Here is a 19877-nt window from a genome sequence, read left to right as displayed (position 1 = left end):
GAAAAACATGCGAAATGGAAAGACTTTTATAAGGCACAAAGGGTTGTTTACGATATAATAACAGAGCTAACACAGATATTAAGCCCGTAAGATATTAGCTCGAAAAGCGAAGAAGTTTTGCTTCTTAGCTTTCTACCTAGGCTTGTCAAATATAAATGCATCCGTTGCTGTGCAGTTGATTCTGAATCAACGACGATCTGGAATGGAATCGAGTTTGGAACATAACTTGTTGTATATTTTTAAAGTGAGGAATTTGATTGACGCTCCCTTCACTGTGTTTGTGTTTAGTAATTGATCAGCTTTCGAATGCCCGCCAGACACCGGTGTTTGTCGGGAATGTAGAAAGGTTCGAACACGTGCGGGAACGGTGTATCCCAACCGGTCACTCTCAGTACCGGTGACTCGAGATGAAGGAAACATTCTTCCTGGATAGTAGCGGCTAACTCTGCACCGAATCCATTCGTCAATGGTGCCTCGTGAGCGATCAGAACGCGTCCCGTTTTTTTAGCAGACTGAAACAAAGCATAGCATTGAATGATGATTAATATCAAAAACGATAAAAAGGACAATTTATCTCACTTACATTACAAATAGTTTCCTTGTCCCAGGGCAGAATCGAAACGAGATCGATCACTTCACAACTAACATCTAGCTGTTTCTTTGCCATGTTGGCAACTTCTTGCAGGACGTGAATCTGTGTACCCCAACCGATCAGTGTGATGTCAGTTCCGGTGCGCAAAACATCCGCTTTACCGATCGGGCTTTCAAACGCAGCGATCGGAACTTCCTCGACCGCGGCACGGTAGAGTGTTTTCGGTTCGAAGACAATACACGGGTCGTTATCCTTCACGCAGGCCAACAGCAATCCTTTTGCCTTGTTTGGTCCCCTCGGTACCACCACCTTCAAACCCGGCGTGTGGGCAAAGTAGGCTTCGGGGCTTTGGGAGTGATAGCACGCACCGTGTCCCACCGCACCGCACGGTGCACGAAATGTGAGCGAACCGCAATCGTAAAGGTTACCACTGCGGTACCGATACTTGGCCGCCTCGTTAACGATCTGATCGAATGCGGGAAAGATGTAGTCCGCAAACTGCATCTCAGCGATTGCTTTCGCGCCCGTATTGGCCACTCCAATTGCAAATCCAGCAATGCCCTGTTCACAGAGAGGCGTGTTGAAGACGCGTTGCTTGCCATACTTTTTCTGCAGTCCCATCGAACAGCGAAAAACGCCACCGAACGCCACATCCTCACCGAACACCAAAGCAGAATCGTTCTGCTCCAGTGCGATATCCATCGCTTGGTTGATGGCCTGGAACATGTTCATCTTCTGCGTTGGGCCTTCGACCGGTGCCTTAGCATCGGGCTGATACACGAAATGGGACGAGTGGCGCATAAATCCATTTCGGGGAATAGTTTTTACGCTGTTAGAGACCGCTTTCTGCAGAATATTCATCTACGGAGACGATGGAAGCGTGAAATTATGTAATCGTAGCAGAGTTCTGTTGCTAAGAACCGATCGTGTGAGGATCATTCTTACGAAGACTAAAATTGTGGGAAGAAAGTCCTATTTTACTTACGATTATGGCGTATTGGGGAGGGTTTAAATCCGAAATAAAACAAACCAGAAGGGATTATTTGCAGAGGAACGTTGCGATAAATGTGGTAAACAACTTGTTGACAAAATGTTATCACGCAGCACAGCTGGCTCGTGTATGCGAAATGTGATGGAAATGGAATGTCAAATTGCAACACTGGAATGCCATACATATTTCAATTCAGGCTGGACAATTACCAGAATAGCCTATCGGAAGTAAAACTAACCGGTTTGTAGATTTGTAAACCTGAATAGAAAGCAAAGGTTTTATTGAAAATTGCAACAGAATCAAAATTAGTGTACAAATGCATTCAAAGTTTCTAGTGAGCCAAAAAAAAACGGTTCTGCGTGGATGTCAAGAATAGGGGTAATTTTGAATTGTTCGAAACAGGGAAATTTATTGACAGTTCGTTGACAACGGGGATTTTTCACTGGAAAACGTCAGTGAAGAGAATGATGAAAATGGAATGAACGCAAGACAAAGACTGTGATCTGCTGTTTCGCAACAGAAATATCTTTGGAAGACAGTAAAACTCGGCCCTTTTCCATTATCAACGTGAGTGTGGTTTGAAATTGAAGTGAAATAGAACAAAACTACCATGTTCCCTATTGGTTACACGTAAATTCAGCAATCATTCCTCGTTGTCGTTTGATCTGTGCACAGAAAAAAGGGTGTCCCCTTTGATGTTTGTGCATAGTTTTGGATCGCGTATTGCGTGAAGAGTTGTGGGACATTTGTGGCAAACGTCGCAGTTCCTGGTGATTTCTGTGCTGCGTGTATGCGTGTGTTTTATGTAAAAAAAACCCATCAATTGTATCTTGCATCATAGTGCGTTTGATGAAAAGTATCGATACAGAACCAACATACGCGTAGCGCTTGCTACGCAGTGTGTCAGTGTGTTGATGAGGTGGCTGAGCCTCGTAAGGGTGAAGAACAGATGGGGTGTGATTGTAGGCAATGTTTTGTTTACGTTTCACCCCGTATGATTAACGCGAAGCACATTGCCGAACAATTCCCACACCCCCTGGCCAATAGCGAGCCAAAGAACGAAACGAATGCAACTGTATTGGTGAGGTGGTTTTGTTAGCCACGACGAAGTGTTCCATCCGTTTGTTCTATCTCCCCGAACGTTTGCTTTCAATTTCTTTGCTAAATGTTTTCCCTACTTTCCCTTCCGCACACACACACACCCACATATACACTGACAGTTTTCATCGAGGTAGTCTCAGCTGAGCGTGAAAAAAGTGAGAAAAAGTAGAAGAACATCCCGAGCGAGGTAGTAGCAGCAGCGGCAGCAAGCAGCAAGTCGTGTCGTTCCCGATGCAGTGCATTGTTTTCGGCAGCATATCGACGGTTGTTGTCCACCTTTAAAAAGGGGCAGCCCGCATTGCAGTTGCATAAAATTTCGTACGAGTGCATCACCCAGTGCAGGAGGTGAAGGATGAGCAGCGTCTAAAAGTTGGTGTGTTGTTGGTAATAGCAGCGAGCAGAGCAAAAACGATGGCGATGATGGTGGATAACTTTGAGTGTGCTGGATACACGTTTTACTCAAAGTTCGATTCCGGCAACCTGGGCAAGGTTGAGCTGGTACGATGCTGTGAAGGTAATTACTGATTACAGGTTGGCACGTTGCAATGTGCATTTTCCTGAATGTCCACAAACAAATTCCATCCCCAATTTCACCGAGTGCGAAATCGATCGAAGTGTGTTTAGCTGTGATGTGGTGTCATCGATAGCGAAACAACTTTCTACACCTGTTATCCACGGTCGTCACCATCTTCGATTTCATTTCACAGTTACGATTGTGCATTAGAATTAGAATTGGATGGCTTGACCCGTCGAAAGCAACAGTATCGCGGCGGTCGAGGTCGCCCCGTGTGGTATTTTTCCTGGGTGTCTGAATGTTGGCCTGGTTGGCGCTTGTTACATAAACAGGCAGCGCATACACACACACACAACGTGAACGCGAGCGTGCACCGGGTTTGGTTAGTCCCCTTTGCCCCGTTTGGTGCAGAGTTTTATTAAAAACATCGTCTATAGCCGGCCAGGCAACGAGGATGTAATCTTTATTTTAGGACACACTGATATATTGGCTCTATAGAAGAGATATCGGGCGCCACCGTGTCCTACTCTATCAATGTGTTTGATGTTTTTGTTTAATGGCTCTTTATTGTGTTAAAAATTGTATGCATATTGTGTACTGTTTGCTACTTAACTTTAGCCAATTGTATATAGACATTTTTATAGTGATGAATCTAACCGTGCGTTTGATGGGTTACACGGATCGATAAAATAGCCAACCTCGTTGAAACGTTTCGACTATCTTTTACCCATTTCGGCATGAGCCGATTAGCATGACATCAATAAATCTTTGTTAGTATTACCGTAAGATAAACTTTCTTCCGTGTGGAAACACAACAAAAAAATCCACACGAAAGGAAAAGCCCCACTAGTTCCCGCACCGCACCGTACCTTGCATGACAGTTAAATCGATCAAATCAAAGTAGCCCAAAAATCAACAAATCCTCGTGGTGAACGCCTACATTCCTTCAACGGGCAACATATAGTTCGTGGAGTGCGGCGCGGGCAATGTTTCAAATAAATAACCTAATTCCACGGTTTGCTATGGTTTGATTTTAATTCTTTGCTTTTGCCTTGTTTTCTATATTTCTAGGACTCGGCATCGTTGGCAACACGGTGTCGAATGCTATAGGTGCGGGAGGTGTAACGTGTGGTGCAGGAGCAGGGAGTAATGCTCCCGTTATCGGTTCGGGAAACAATACTGCTTCAGGCACGGGCATTACCAGTGCTTCCGCCATAGTAGCTGCAACACTTGGGATTGGTTTGCAACAGCAACACCATGGACTGCTTTCTTCGACCACCGGAAGTGGCAACGGTGGCTCAACCACTGGCAGTGTCACCAGCACCCTTGGTTTGCCCATTCCCTCACCTACACCGCACGCAACTGAAAACCCGCTGGTTGAGGTAGAATTCAATCTGTGGACCAGACCGGACTGTGGCGGTACGCCATACGAAAACCAGAATCGCACCTGGTTCCATTTCGCCGTGACGGGCGGACGGCCCAATCAGATCGTAAAATTCAATGTGATGAATCTGAACAAACAGGCCAAATTGTTTAGCCAGGGAATGCACCCAGTCACGAAGGTTGGCCCTAATGGGCGCTGGGAACGGATCAAAGATAAACCATCTTACTCGGTAAGCAATAGGGGCATGATTCAAAAGAAAAAAAAAACATTGACGCTAACGTTTAAATTTATTTTAATTTCGTCTTTTCAGATCACGAACGATGTATTTTTCATTTCCTTCCTGCACAAAGTGCCGGAAGTGGGCGGTGATCAGACACGGATCTATTACGCGTTTACCTTTCCATTCACGTACACCGAGCTGCTGGACCAGTTGGCCTCTTTCGACCGAAAATTCGGTCGGCATCCATTCGAGCTGAACAAGATGGCGTACGAAATATCGCAAAAGTATGATGCACTTCCAGCAACTGCTACGGAGGAGTCGAAGAACATATCGAACCTTGCGCCACACCGCCGGAAAGGGAAGCTATCGAAGATGGAGCGCGTTGACCGTACCAGCCCCGAATCGTTCGATGAGACAGCGCGCGATGGCGTTGGCCATGGTCCGCCGATCAAGGAAGCGTTGTCAGAAGCGAACAAATCACTGCAAACGGTGCTGGGACCGGGTGCCGGTGGAATGATTATTGATGAAAATACCTCCGAATCGATGCAGCAGATAACAAACCTTGTGAATAAAGTGAAAATAGAGTTACCGTCTGGTGGATCTGCTGGTGGTGAAACGAAACAACCCGCACAAGCGTCCTCGTCGACGTGCTCAACGAAAACGAAGTTACCCTCATTTCATCACCAGCTCAACGTGGCATCGACCACGGCGAATCTCTCCGAGGAGGATCCACGGGATGAAATCTACTACTGCCGGGAGCTGCTAACGCACTCAATCGAACGTCGCCGGATCGAACTGCTCACCATAAGCTCCTTTCACAGGATTCAAACGGCGAGGGAGCTACGCCTGCGCAATCTGTTCCCAGACGACGAGGCTCAACGCTGCCATACGTTTAAGGATAAGAAAATCGTTTTCATCTCGTCACGCGTACATCCGGGCGAAACGCCGGCCAGTTTTGTGCTAAACGGATTTCTCAGCATGTTGCTCGATCGAAAGAGTGTCGTCGCGCAGACGCTACGCCGGATGTACGTATTTAAGATTATTCCATTCTTAAACCCAGACGGAGTTTACAATGGGCTGTATCGATCGGATACGCGTGGTCACAATCTCAACCGAGTGTACATTAGCCCATGTCATGAGACGCAACCTGCGATTTATGCAGCCAGGAAATTAATACGGTTAGTTGTGCTAATTCGGTATTATACCGATTTTCCAGTACTTTTGTGTCGATTTAACATCATGTGTTTTCTATTTTTAGGTACTACCACCTCGGTGTAGATGAAGTGGAGCCGTACGAATTAGAAAAGGAAGCAGTACAAGCGAATGCAACCGTTGACGTTAAGGAAATCGTCATCGATCCTGCAGCAGTACCATCTCCCATAGAAGGAATCACATCAACGGATGCAACGGGTGGCAATGTTAATGTGGCACTTAAAAAAGGTATACCTTCGGCCAATCCACTAACGATAACGAGACGAAACAGCACCCAGAACGCAAATCCTTCCTCTGCTACAACAATAACCACTGTTACCACTACTACTAACACTGCTATTACTACAACTAACACTACACATATTCAAAAAATGAAACTACCTAAACTAACAGCGCCGGTCGACACTTCGAAACCTTCCAACGGAAGTTCCGTACTTGGACTTTCTGCTTCGACGCACCCAGTGAAACGTTTGTCTTCGACTATGTCGTTCCCAGTGGAAGGATCGACCCGTAAGCGTCGCACACCGTCCCTCTCCAGCACACCGTCCACAAGCGTCTCTAGTGAGAGAAGATCCGTTATCGCTTTTGTAACACCGTCCGAACCACCGGCCATCTTGGCGAATCGAACAAAACCCGTAACATCGTGGTCAGATAAAATTTTCGGTAAAATTCTACGCCGTCGCCGCACAAAGTCGTCCGTAGCGTCCGATCTTTCTGCGGATGGCATTCCTGCGGCTGCCGCCGGGAAATTGTCTCCGATAGCACAGGCCCTTCCAAAGCCAACTTTACTGTTGCCGGTGGTTGAGGAAGAAACATCTGTATTGACGGTGAAGGAACGAGTAGTCTCGTCGTCGACATCACCCGAGTTATCATCTCCGACGGGTCCTGCTCATGCTAGCACGACAACCGCTTCTAACGCATCGTCACCGCTCACCGATGGTATGTCGAAGAAGGGCGTTTCCAATGGAATTTCATCCCTCCGCTAGCTTCACGCATGTTTCGCCTAACGCGATTATTGCCACTTGGAACACATTTTGGAAGATTCATTGCATCCCATTGGCAGAGAAGCTATTCGGCGCTTTCGGTGCCGTCCATGCGGAATTAAAGTTTTTTTCAAGTCGATGCATCCAAATGATGTTTATTTACCTTTTATTTGTTTCGTCTGGTAGCACATTTCAACGTTGCAGGAAACATTAGTTTTAAAAAAAGCATTTCAACTAGCAAATTCAACTTGGTCACTGTCATTTCAAGCATGCTCGTTGTATTGCAAAAGCGAAATTGTAGTACTGCATGATACGACCATTTCAAAGAGCGCTTTATCCGATTCTAATGTGCGTTCTTGTTGTTCTATTCTTTCAGAATCGGATTCAGTGGAACAAGATACACCGGTGGCGTCCGATTCCGGCTACAGCGAGGCAAGTTCTACGTCTTCATCGCTGATTTCGAAGGTTGCGTCAACCGCGTTGCCCACTCAATCGTCAGCAGACTCAAGCAGCTGCCCTCCAGCGGAAGAAACCGCGCCGGTCGTGATTTCGGACGCATCACCACCCACCGTAGTGCAGCCACCGTCGCTAGTTGCGGCTGCTACGACCGCTGCACAAGTTTTCACCGAGAAGCTCATACCGGAGCTAAATCCGATCCTTAGCGAAGGTACCAACATTGGACATGCGTCAGCTCGTGCTGGACCACCCGCTGCTGGGGGTCGTAGTGCTTCCAGTTTGAGCTTAAAAAAATCGATCCACACGGTAGCGGCCAGGGTCGATACGGGCAAGGGAGGCATCGGTAAGGGTGCACATCACAAGCAGCACGTGTTGAACAAGCCACAGTTCCTTGGCCACATCGCACCGGGCACACTGAAGTTCAAGGAGTTTCTGGTCCATCCACACCAACACCACCATCACCATCATCATCATCATCACCATCACCACCATCATCATCTGGCGGGTGCGGGAGCGGCACCGGGTGGAGTGTCAAGTGGTGGACAGGTGCAAGGCCAGGTCGTCACCGCGCTTCATGGTGGCAAAATGCCGCTTGGGTCGTTTAAAAAAGGGACCGGCAGTGGAAAACAACAAACATCGTCTTCCGCAACGTCTTCATTGATAGGTGTGGCTGGAGCAGTAGGCCGAGCTTCCGGTGGTGGAAGTGTCCTTGGGGAAACCGGAACTGGTCCGGCGAGCAAAAATCGTCCACAGACCCCTCAAACCAATGCCGGACAGTACAGCCACTATCGATCGCATCGCAACGAATACCTAAATCCAGTCATTGGCGGAGGTGGAGTTGGTGGTGGTGGTGGTGGTGGTGGTCCGCGAAGTTTGAACATTAGTATGGATTTTCTGGCACAGCTAGACGAACGGCATGACCGCGTAGTTTATGAGGATCGCAGCAATCTCTTCATGTACATTGATTTGCATGGACATGCCTCGAAGAAGGGTGTGTTTATGTATGGGAACCATCTGCCGAACACGATCGAAGCCGTCGAGTGCATGCTGTTACCACGGTTGATGAGCCTCAATTCGCAGCACTTTCACTTCGATGCGTGCAATTTCAGTGAGCGCAACATGTACTACAAGTGAGTTGAACTAGACCGACTGGCTTTAGCTAGAATCGGCTTGAGTAACATTATTATCCTTCTTTCTCTAGAGGAAAACGGGATGGCTTATCGAAGGAAGGGTCAGGCCGTGTAGCCGTGTACAAGACGACCGGATTGATCAAAAGCTACACACTGGAGTGCAACTACAATACCGGTAAATGTGTTAACATACTACCGCCACGGGGCAAGGAGATAGTTGCTAAAACGACCCACACACTGGTACCTCCGAAGTATACACCGGCCGTATTCGAAGAGGTTAGTTCAACGAAACTCCCAGATCCACGGCTAACACGGTTAACACTATATTCTACCTTTTTTTTTAGGTTGGCAAAGCTCTCGGACCTTCGATATTGGATCTGACCAACTCGAATCCACTGTCACGGTTACCAAATTGCGAGTTTCGCACGCTGCAAGGTTTGCGGAATGCACTGCGAATCGAAATCGAACGCGGCTCGTCGAAGGCACGGGTCACTAATAAGGTAATATGTTGTCCGCGGGCAGCGCTTCTCTTTGCCGACGCATTCCAACAACATCATCAGCCGCAGCCCCAACATCAGGTCGCCTAAAGATTGCGGGTTCCTTTCATTTCCCTACCTTGCTCTCTTTCTTCCGGAGGATGTTAGGAAAAGATATTTGTTGGTCATTCTTATTCACCTGTTACCATCGTTAACTAAAATCGTTCATGTTTACTAAAACCGTCATTGGATTAGATCTACAACTTGGATTTTTGTTTAATAATTGTACGTTTGTAGTGAAACGCTTCGAATAACTTTAAAGATCTCATAATTACGCTTCGTTGCATGGTTTGGTGTTTGGTTCATCCTTTTTTCCTCCATCTGGTGGTTTATGTTTATCTTCCTTTTCATTTCGTTTCCTCCTGTAGTATGGTGATATTGTAGGTTACGATTGGCTTCAATAGCAGTGGTGTCTCCTGGTCAGAAGCAACCAATCTGGCCGTTCACTTTAAGGTTGTTCTTTGTACCGAAACGAAGAGCAGGATCGTGGCGCTATCCGCTGTTATTACAACTTTTGCTATAGCTGCTGCTACTTCCACTACTACTAGCGATACTAACAACAGTGCATTATGATCTCAATGTGCAGAATAGTGGCTACACAAATGGGTCCAAACACAAGGTGGATCGATGCTTTCTTTGCTACAATCTGCAACTACTAGCTGCCGTGTTCGATGTGTTCTTTTTCTTACTGTCCCTCGTTTCGAAGCAAATCAAACTGTTGATTCAAAATGTGATTCTGGATTTTAGTTTGTTTTTTAGGCAAAACTTTGATGAACTGTTGTAACTGTTGTGGAAATACTTTCTTCCCGCGTTGGTTGGGTCGATGGGTAAATGAACGAACAGCGGGACATGTTAATATTAATAGCGTATTAAATAAAGTTAAATCGTTGATTGTGTTTTCTGTTTGCTTTCTTTTCCTCGGTAGTGGGTTTAACTTCTATCTTTTATTACCTTTTCCTATCTAATTTGTTTTATGTTTTACAGTGATAATTTTGAGAATGTTTTGAGATAATTGTTGTTCTCTCGCAACCCTGCAGGTTCTTTTACTTTTTATTGTGTTTACCCGTACACTAATTCAAAATGGTCTACGCTTATGGTAGTACGTTTGGAAGGTTTAAGGCACATGTGTACATATTTTTTGGTTTTGGGCTTGATTGTAAATACATTCGATAACTAACTACTTATTTTAAGCTAGAAATGTTTAACCAGTCGATGGTTTGGTGAAGGCCATTCACGGTATTTGGGGATCTTTTTTATACTCCATTAAATCATGATCATCTTCACACACACCACTAGATGCGCACATTCATTTACACATTCATTTTGTTTCTCTTTTTTCATCGATCTTCCTATAATCCCGTGCTGGCCTACTGGCAGACCCAGAAGTCTCACACGAAGCGGCTCGCCAATCAGCTCTCCTGTTCGATAGACGTTGCAAAGGAAAACGCTATCCAATGGGATCACACCCTTGGCACACCGGTTGGGCTCGGTTCTGGGGGCCAACCAGGTGCCACCGTTACAACCGGGGCCAGCGGTGCGAATGTTTGCAAAATTGTAAACGATACCGATTCGACGACCCTTCTCCTAGCGAGCACGGGTGGTAGCAGTGGCAATGCAAACAACACTACCAGTCTATCCGTTGTGCCCGGTATGGTCGGACCGGGGGCCGGATCCAGCGGACGTCAGGTGCTGAAAACGGCCGGCTCATCCGTCACGCTGAAAACATCACACGGTACCGCTGGTGGTAAAATTTCGCGCAAGGTTAGTGGCTTCGGCAAGCCCAAGAAACCGAAGGTGCTGTGCGATGTCGGTGGAGTTACCGGCGCATCGGGGATGGGGACCGGCAGCGGTAAGAAAATTCAGGAGCTTATGCTTCGCAGCACGAAGGAACAAGTGCCTCGCAAAAAGATCAAAGTGTCCCCGCAGCATCCCGGCATCAGTGGCCCGGGTGGTTCCGGCGTGGATCGAACAGCGGCACTGGAGCTATGTTTCAAGGGTGGTCTAGGGTCAGGCTCGTTGCCGAACTTTTTAACTGTCGTTCCGGGCAATCTGTCGGACCTGCCATCACTGACCGCGGGGAAGAAAGTCAAATCGGAAAGCAAGCTAATGGATGTGAACAGTATGATACAGTGTGACGATAGCTTCGATGCGGCACCCTGTTGCTCCTACACAACCGTTCCACTGGCGGCGGGTACGATCGTTACCACTACCGGTGGAATTTCCAAGTTGATCTCGACGTACACACAGGCAACTACCGATCTGCACACCGCCACGGTGCTCAGTACTGGAGCGGAAGAGCTGATCACACTCGGGTGCAGTGACGTGGTTGCGTCCCCCGTCGGTCCCGGATCGTCCGTTGAGAGTGGAGCTGGTGGTGGCATTGGTAGCGGTAGCATCGCGAGCGGAAGTGGTAGCAGCAGCGGCGAGACAAAAAGTGTCAAGTTTGGTAAGAACCCTCTCAAACCGAAGCAGACGAAACTGGCCAAATCGACAAAGTCGGGCAACGATGTCACCGGCAAGAAATTACTAAAAAAGAAGCGTTCCCTCAAGACCGATTCGAGCCTGAAGCGAAAGAAAACGCGTGTTAAGCCGGCACTGACCTAGGCGTTTCTTCATAGTGCAATCAGAGTATTTGGAGTGTCTTCCCTCGTATGGGAGATAGAAAAGATGGAGTGTGTGCGTGTGTGTTTGGGTGCTTTTGGTTATATTTATTTTGACGAATCAGTATATTTTCGTAATGCGTGCGCTTCCGCTCGATCACCGATCTAGGTTTTCACTTAAAGTGGACTTTATATTTTGTTTTCTTGATCTTCTTTACATTTTGTTATACATTCAGACTTTAACTTTCCTTCCAAAACGAACAACATCGCTTGTGTTTGGGCTCAGTGTGATATCTTTTTTTTTGTATTGCGTATTTTTATTTTATCTTTATATTTTATAGCTGCTTGTTTTAAGTGTAATACTTTTTTATGTAAAAACGAAAAAGGTTGGAATTGTTAAGCGTGGGCAGAAAAGATATTTTCCGGGTTACAGATGAGGAGATTTTCACTATCGCTACATCATTACATCAGTAAATGGAAAGTTTAAGTTTAACATTTAACACCATTGGAAAGTTTATTTCAAGCCAGAACCGCTTCACGTAGCCCGGCGAAAAGAGTTAGTTTGTTCATGAATTTTTCTGTATGTAAAGCAAATAGTGAGAGAATGATATGATTTGCATGGTAAGATTTCGTGTTATACATTTAATTCCTGTTCACCGAATCATTTACCTGTCTATAGACTCAAGACTTTATAAATGTATTATTAGAAGGAGCTTGAATAGGAAGCGAGTAAGCGAGGTAAGGAAGGAATGCGAAAAAAACAGACGTGCCTGAGGTTCGCGTGGAAAGTTTGGCTTAAGATTTAAAACCATGGAAGCAAATCGACACTTCTAGGGCGGAGACAGAGATAGATGACGCTTTAGACAAGCTGTTTTAAGTGTTTTCTTACGTGTACACTGCGATTGGGCCATGTTCGGCACTAGGTACGAACGCAATACTACCACAACCAGTTTTTTTAGATAGGAAGCAATAGCTATCAAAAAGTACTCGCCAACAAAACACGAAGCATTTTTTTATTTCAAGTATTGAAACTGTTACCATTTACACGGGTAGCAAAATATGCGCAGAGGACATGCAAGCAAATATCATCTCGTGCACGAGTAGAACGATAACCTCCAATGCGAGGGTACACAGCGAAAGACTTATGTATGGCAAACACCGTGATAAGAGTAAGGACATTTGTGGAATAAAAGGACGAAAGAAATACAAAACACCGGACACGTGTGCGTATGCGCTTACTGCATTCGTTTATATCACTAAAATGTTTTATCCTGTTTCCAGAAAGCGTGATGTTAATGATCCATCGGAAGCATGATTCGAACTTGTCGAGATAGTTCGGTAGAAAATTGCAAATTGTAAAGGATATGATTCCTGGCGAAAATATTACTCGTTAGCATCCAAATGTTCAAACTCATGGCCAGAATGAAATTCTTGCATAGCAGATTTGATTTATCGTACACAAGCGTTACCATACAAGAAGAAAAGCACTTCCAACGGGGAAAACGGGTATGATTTGAAAGTGAAAACCAGTTTTCCTTTTCTATAAGTCTTCGAAAAAGGCACAGCGAGTGGCTTGAAGAGAAAGGTATTTAAATACCCTCATTCATACGATCACAACAGATGGGAGTTAAAGCACACATCAAGGTGTGGCGTACAGTGTAGCGGTACGATTCAAATTCATAATTAGAGGGAGAGATTAATGCGTACCGGCCAGATGGAAAACTAGAAGGGAACGTGTTTTTCCCAACGTCCTAATGCGCATGTGCTTTGGAAATAATATTTTCTTTCCAGTCAACAGACGCCGTTTCACTGTATTGAAATACAGTCATTTTATTCCTTTCGAAGCGAGTGGTTCAACGTACGTGCGTGAGTGTGTTTTTATTAATTCTTTTTCCATACCGATCGGCGAACAGCGTTATTTCCCACGTGCGTGCTTCGGATACGTTTAAATGGAAACTGTCGTTAGAAGAACTGCCCGCCATGCTGTAAATTGATCGTTCCAGCTCACCTGTCAAACACATGACAGATCGTGATCGTGATCGTGTGTGTGCATTTGTTAGCAACAAGTTCGTAGCAGGAAAAGCGCAACGTAAAGAAAAATCATCTTTTTGGCGATTAAATCAAGCAGCTCTGTTTGTATCACAAGTCTTTTCGATTCCAGGTGTTCCTTGGCAACGGTTGCTAATGAAAAGAAACCAACCCATACAGCAGCGTGTAGAAAAAATAGAAACAAGCTTTCCGTCGTGTCGCTTTGGTGTGTGTCTCGCAGAAATCACAAAAGACGCCAATTAAACGTGAAACCATGAAGCCATTTATGCTGGGAGTGGTTTTCCTGCTGGCTGCCATAGAAAGTGGTAAGTTAGGTGTGTGCGGGCGGGTGTGCCAGTGGAAAAGGAAAAGAAAAACAGAGCAGTGTAATGAGTCATTTGGGGTGGGATGTGTTGTTGTTTAGCACGAGACGTTACAGTGAGAACGTGAGACTCGCCCAGTGAGAAGCGTTGAGATCGGTGAGATGAGGATCGTTGTTCTGTTGGTGAGATGGGAAAATTCTCACGCTTTCGTTCTTTTTCTGAATGCATTCGTTAAAGTTTGGAGGAATTTTATTAAAACAAAGTTTTGAAAACTGTTGCATCACGTTGAGACAGAGGAATTCGTTCCATTTAGGTACGGTTTTAAGGCCCACAGCCATCATGATGGGATGATTCATTTAGCAACAATATCCGCTCCGGGATGGAACGGACGATTTGTGTCCTGTGCCTTTTACCGCCGCATTGGTGCGAGCCCGTACGGTGGAGAACTCTTATCGTCGCCCTTCCACATCAATGGACAATCGAAATGGTCCATATATTGATCGTCTAGGCGTATCGTGCGAAAAGGACAGACGTAGTAAAATCGCACATTGCTCGTGTTTGTTGCATCAAGTAAAGCGAGAGGTTGCAGTACTAGCCCCCGCAGGACTTTTCCAAAGTATAACAGCGACCGAGCAGCTCTTCTATTTGTCTTCGCTACTTTGTTGCGACAAGTTTGGAGCGATTTCTGTGTTTACTCATTTCCATTCTCAACTCAAACCATCAACGCGGCAACGTCAGCAGAAAATGGTTTATGAAATAACGTTAATAAGCACAAAGCGGACAGCTTTTACCTACCCTTGAATATAAGGGAAGTAAATTTCTTTTGCCGTTGGGAATGAAATGAAAGGAAAACTCTTCACGGCAAGCCGCGTTCTTTTTGAAGTGTTCCGATGTGTGCGAACGATAGCTTGTATTTTAAGGATCATTTAGGCAAGAAATGTTACTAACCGAATGCATTAAGCTGATTAAATCTGCATTTTGCTGTGGCACGCTACAGTTTTTGCCGTGTGTATGTGAATAGTGCCATTCCACTCCGAATAAGAAGAGAAAACTGGGAACATTTTATCCCTGTTTAATGGTGCTTTCCTGGATTCAACCACCACAAATTGGTACGCTTTCGTTTTAAGCGTTTTTACTTCTTTATGAGCGCATTGGTGCGTATCATGGAAACGTGATTTTGGCCATTAAAATAATTATCTCATACGTGTGTAACTATATAGAGTGGGGAACCGGATGAGAGATGCATTAGTGCAGGATTGAAGTGCAATTTTGCGTAAAGAATTACATTCCAAGGGGAATATTCAGCTAAAACGGAACGATAAATTGCTGTTGCGCTCCGTGTGCGTGTGTATGGGAATGATAATGTTCTAACAATGTTTCTTTCTTCTTGGGAATGTGGAAACCATCATGAACGTACGCTAGCCACGGCCATCAGCTGCTACGTATGCAATACGACCGATTCGACGACCCCGTTCCAGTGTAGCGAATGGTTTGAACGGTTCGATCGACCCGACCTCAAGCCGGTCGATTGCTCCAACGTGTACGGGGCGAAGTACTGCATCAAGCATATTGGCCGCTTCGAAGGTATATTTGCCGCAAAGAAAACAAGAACGCGCATCAGATTCACGCCATGGCTGCTCGTAATAACTAATATCCTTTGCGTAGAACTGCTGTAACTCACACTGTGGCACTGTGGTAGAAAGTGGCACTAAACGAACAGAAGCTACTCTCCACTGTCTCGCCTTAATATCTAACCTTTAACTTTATTAACCTCAGTGATAACAAGCACAGGAAGAAGATGTACAGAAAGTGAGAAGAACCCTAATTTAATCGTAATAACACCCATCATATCTTTAGGCGACTTTGTAGCCTCGCTGTACATAATTCTCCTGCAATCCGCATGACAAAATTACGCTGCTTTATCTTCTCAACGGAGGTGTCGGGTGCATGTAATTTACGGTTTCACCTAACACACACACACACACATATATGCATACATACACATGGTGTCTGACTCCCCTCCTTTTCAGTGAACGGTATCCTTTGCTACCAGTGTTCGTCCGCCCACTCGATGTACTGTTCGGACATGCTGGTCGCGGATGAGGCATCACCCTTCAAGCCGGAACCGTGCGATCACGTGTTCGAAGCAGAGTACTGCATCAAGTCAACAGCAATGCATGGTTCGGTTTCGATTTTTGCTTTGTATTTTCGTACCTACGTGGCTGTGTGTATCACTTTTTTCCGTTGCTAACTCACCTTTATTTTGACAGCATGCTTCAATCGTTTGTTTTTATGTAATCACACTATTTAATTCATTTCACCAGCTTGCCAACATGTTACTGTATGTTTGTTTTAATGCTTCCACAGTGATTGACAATTAATCTGTTCCCGTTTTTTCCATCCACACGCTCATGCAGATGGTATTGGCGCCAAGCGTTACTGTTCGTCGCGTGATTTAGGTAACTACTGTAACTACGTGCGGAATCCTGGCGATCAGATCGAGTACCGATCGTGCATTTACACCTGCGACACGGACGGATGTAATGCTGCTCCACGTGTCCAGTTCATTTCGGGCACCTTCATAGCGATGGTAGCACTGGCGGTTCCCTTCATTCAACTAGTCGCAACACTTGTGAGGCAGTAGAATTGTACCAGACACCTGCACCCATTGTGTGATGCATTTCCTATTGTAGCAATGTAATGTAGGTCTAATATGATTTACATTCCTCTTCCGTCCGTAGCTCTTAGGGAAGGGCTTCTTTTGCTAGAGAAGTTTTCGTTTTTCCGTCCATGTTTTCCACATTCCATCAACATCCCATCATAACGCCTCTCTGTTGTGCGTTTTTGTACACCACAATATGTTCAAATGCTTTAGAATAATGATAGACTTTAGTAAGATTTTTTAAATAAAAAAATAAATAGACAAACTCATTTCGAATGCTCTACAAAACAAAAGCTCACGCGCATTTCCATAATTTGTCTCAGCTTCCATGCATGTTTCCATGTTTGAGTGTACGTATCGTCCGATTCATTAGCACTCTGTGCATTTATATTGTAATTTTATAGTTACCATTTGATGATGGCCGGGTGAGTAAAATCGAGTTCAAACCATTTCACCCGCTTTGTTGATATTCGTTCTTCGGTAGAATACCGATCGAAAGCTGACCAGACGCATTCGGTCGGCGAAAATGTGACGTTCAAATTGATACTTTTTGAAATTTTTGTAACAAGAGAACATGCCTGGTAGCAGGTAACACAAAACCCAGCGCAGCTCTGTGGATTGCATACCTCTTCGGCGTATATCCCTTAGTAGTTATAAACGTTAATTTGACCATAACTGTCATGTGGGAGAACCATTGTGCAAGTAACGAATAGTATCGCTTTTGCGCCTAAAGGTATGCAATCCGCAGTGCTGTATAGTAACGGTTTTATCGGTAGCTGCTACCTGCTACCAGTCATGCTCTCTTGTTACAAAAAATTCAAAAAGTGTTAATTTTCCACTCGAAAACTTCATAAGGCCTCACCATGTTTTTGAGCAATTTAGCAAGATTTATAAATGTGATATATTTTATTGCGAGTTTGTTGCAATAAGTTTCTTTTCACTCAAATAATGCTTTAAATTAAAAAAAGAATAAAAAATCAGAAAAAAATTTCAAAAAAATTTTCCACTCGAAAATTTCATAAGGGGTACCCCTTGCCATTTTTTTGAGAAATTTAGCAAAATTTAAAAATTTGTTTTATTTTAATGCGAAATTGTTGTAATTAGTTCCTTTTGACTCAAACAATGCTTTAAATTAAAAAAAGGTAAAAAATAATGAAAAAAATTGAAAAAATCTATAAATTTGTCAATCCACTAAGGCCCATTTTCGCACCAAGTTTTGCCTATAGCTCGGTCGGTATCCAACGGATCTCCTATCTTTAACCTGTGGTCGATAGATGGCACCAATGGCTACATTTTCTTCGTTGACGGCTATGCCCTCAGATGTTTGTGCCAGAAGTTATGCGAGGAACCAAGTTCCTTACCCTGTTTGAGAAAATGTAAAATTTTCCTCATTTTTGCACCAAGTTTTGCCTATAACTCGGTCAGCATCCAACGGATCTCCAATCTTTGCCTACGGTCGATAGATGGCATCAATGGCTACATTTTCTTCTTGGACGGCCATGCCCTCAGATGTCTGTGCCAGAAGTTATGCGAGGAACCAAGTTCCTTACCCTGTTTGAGAAAATGTAAAATGTTCCTCATTTTTCTGCAATTCAGCAAAATTTTTAAATGTGATATATTTTATTGCGAGTTTGTTGCAATAAGTTTCTTTTTACTCAAATAATGCTTTAAATTAGAAAAATAATACAAAATCAGAAAAAAATTTCAAAAAAATTTTTCACCCGAAAATTTCATAAGGGGTACCCCTTGCCATTTTTTTGAGAAATTTAGCAAAATTTAAAAATTTGTTTTATTTTAATGCGAAATTGTTGCAATTAGTTCCTTTTCACTCAAACAATGCTTTAAATTAAAAAAAGGTAAAAAATAATGAAAAAAATTGAAAAAATCTATAAATTTGTCAATCCACTAAGGCCCATTTTCGCACCAAGTTTTGCCTATAGCTCGGTCGGTATCCAACGGATCTCCTATCTTTAACCTGTGGTCGATAGATGGCACCAATGGCTACATTTTCTTCGTTGACGGCTATGCCCTCAGATGTTTGTGCCAGAAGTTATGCGAGGAACCAAGTTCCTTACCCTGTTTGAGAAAATGTAAAATTTTCCTCATTTTTGCACCAAGTTTTGCCTATAACTCGGTCAGCATCCAACGGATCTCCAATCTTTGCCTACGGTCGATAGATGGCATCAATGGCTACATTTTCTTCTTGGACGGCCATGCCCTCAGATGTCTGTGCCAGAAGTTATGCGAGGAACCAAGTTCCTTACCCTGTTTGAGAAAATGTAAAATGTTCCTCATTTTTCTGCAATTCAGGAAAATTTTTAAATGTGATATATTTTATTGCGAGTTTGTTGCAATAAGTTTCTTTTTACTCAAATAATGCTTTAAATTAGAAAAATAATACAAAATCAGAAAAAAATTTCAAAAAAATTTTTCACCCGAAAATTTCATTAGGGGTACCCCTTGCCATTTTTTTGAGAAATTTAGCAAAATTTAAAAATTTGTTTTATTTTAATGCGAAATTGTTGCAATTAGTTCCTTTTCACTCAAACAATGCTTTAAATTAAAAAAAGGTAAAAAATAATGAAAAAAATTGAAAAAATCTATAAATTTGTCAATCCACTAAGGCTCATTTTCGCACCAAGTTTTGCCTATAGCTCGGTCGGTATCCAACGGATCTCCTATCTTTAACCTGTGGTCGATAGATGGCACCAATGGCTACATTTTCTTCGTTGACGGCCATGCCCTCAGATGTTTGTGCCAGAAGTTATGCGAGGAACCAAGTTCCTTACCCTGTTTGAGAAAATGTAAAATTTTCCTCATTTTTGCACCAAGTTTTGCCTATAACTCGGTCGGTATCTAACGGATCTCCAATCTTTGCCTATGGTCGATAGATGGCATCAATGGCTACATTTTCTTCTTGGACGGCCATGCCCTCAGATGTCTGTGCAAGAAGTTATGCGAGGAACCAAGTTCCTTACCCTGTTTGAGAAAATGTAAAATGTTCCTCATTTTTCTGCAATTCAGGAAAATTTTTAAATGTGATATATTTTATTGCGAGTTTGTTGCAATAAGTTTCTTTTTACTCAAATAATGCTTTAAATTAGAAAAATAATACAAAATCAGAAAAAAATTTCAAAAAAATTTT

The 19877-nt window shown here is 44.0% G+C and overlaps 3 protein-coding genes across 4 annotated transcripts; 2 read left to right on the top strand and 1 right to left on the bottom strand.

Moving 5' to 3' along the window:
- Positions 1-12: 12 nt before the first annotated feature.
- LOC125771485 (2-oxoisovalerate dehydrogenase subunit beta, mitochondrial) lies at positions 13-1740 on the bottom strand. The gene is made up of 3 exons (XM_049442155.1): positions 1578-1740; positions 584-1453; positions 13-512 (listed from the first exon to the last, which is right to left on the bottom strand). The coding sequence occupies exons 2-3, from the start codon at positions 1451-1453 to the stop codon at positions 285-287; spliced, it is 1098 nt and encodes a 365-aa protein (XP_049298112.1). The 5' UTR covers positions 1578-1740; the 3' UTR covers positions 13-284.
- Positions 1741-1964: 224 nt separating this feature from the next.
- On the top strand, positions 1965-12937 carry LOC125771422 (uncharacterized). 2 transcript variants are annotated; one of them, XM_049442022.1, is made up of 10 exons: positions 1965-2150; positions 2804-3198; positions 4270-4811; positions 4893-5980; positions 6061-6242; positions 6510-6953; positions 7374-8583; positions 8655-8859; positions 8928-9083; positions 10497-12937. In XM_049442022.1, the coding sequence occupies exons 2-10, from the start codon at positions 3096-3098 to the stop codon at positions 11721-11723; spliced, it is 5157 nt and encodes a 1718-aa protein (XP_049297979.1). In that variant the 5' UTR covers positions 1965-2150; positions 2804-3095; the 3' UTR covers positions 11724-12937. The 2 variants fall into 2 exon arrangements, with proteins under 2 accessions (XP_049297979.1, XP_049297980.1); XM_049442023.1 differs by lacking the exon at positions 6510-6953 and having other exon boundaries at positions 1969-2150.
- A 471-nt stretch (positions 12938-13408) lies between these two features.
- LOC125771501 (uncharacterized) lies at positions 13409-17025 on the top strand. The gene is made up of 5 exons (XM_049442188.1): positions 13409-13808; positions 13881-14073; positions 15493-15654; positions 16101-16250; positions 16488-17025. The coding sequence occupies exons 2-5, from the start codon at positions 14022-14024 to the stop codon at positions 16712-16714; spliced, it is 591 nt and encodes a 196-aa protein (XP_049298145.1). The 5' UTR covers positions 13409-13808; positions 13881-14021; the 3' UTR covers positions 16715-17025.
- Positions 17026-19877: the final 2852 nt, after the last annotated feature.

The sequence above is a fragment of the Anopheles funestus genome, chromosome 3RL (assembly GCF_943734845.2).
Source record: "Anopheles funestus chromosome 3RL, idAnoFuneDA-416_04, whole genome shotgun sequence".
Classification (NCBI taxonomy): Eukaryota; Metazoa; Arthropoda; class Insecta; order Diptera; family Culicidae; genus Anopheles; species Anopheles funestus.
This window is presented reverse-complemented; position numbering and strand designations above follow the sequence as displayed.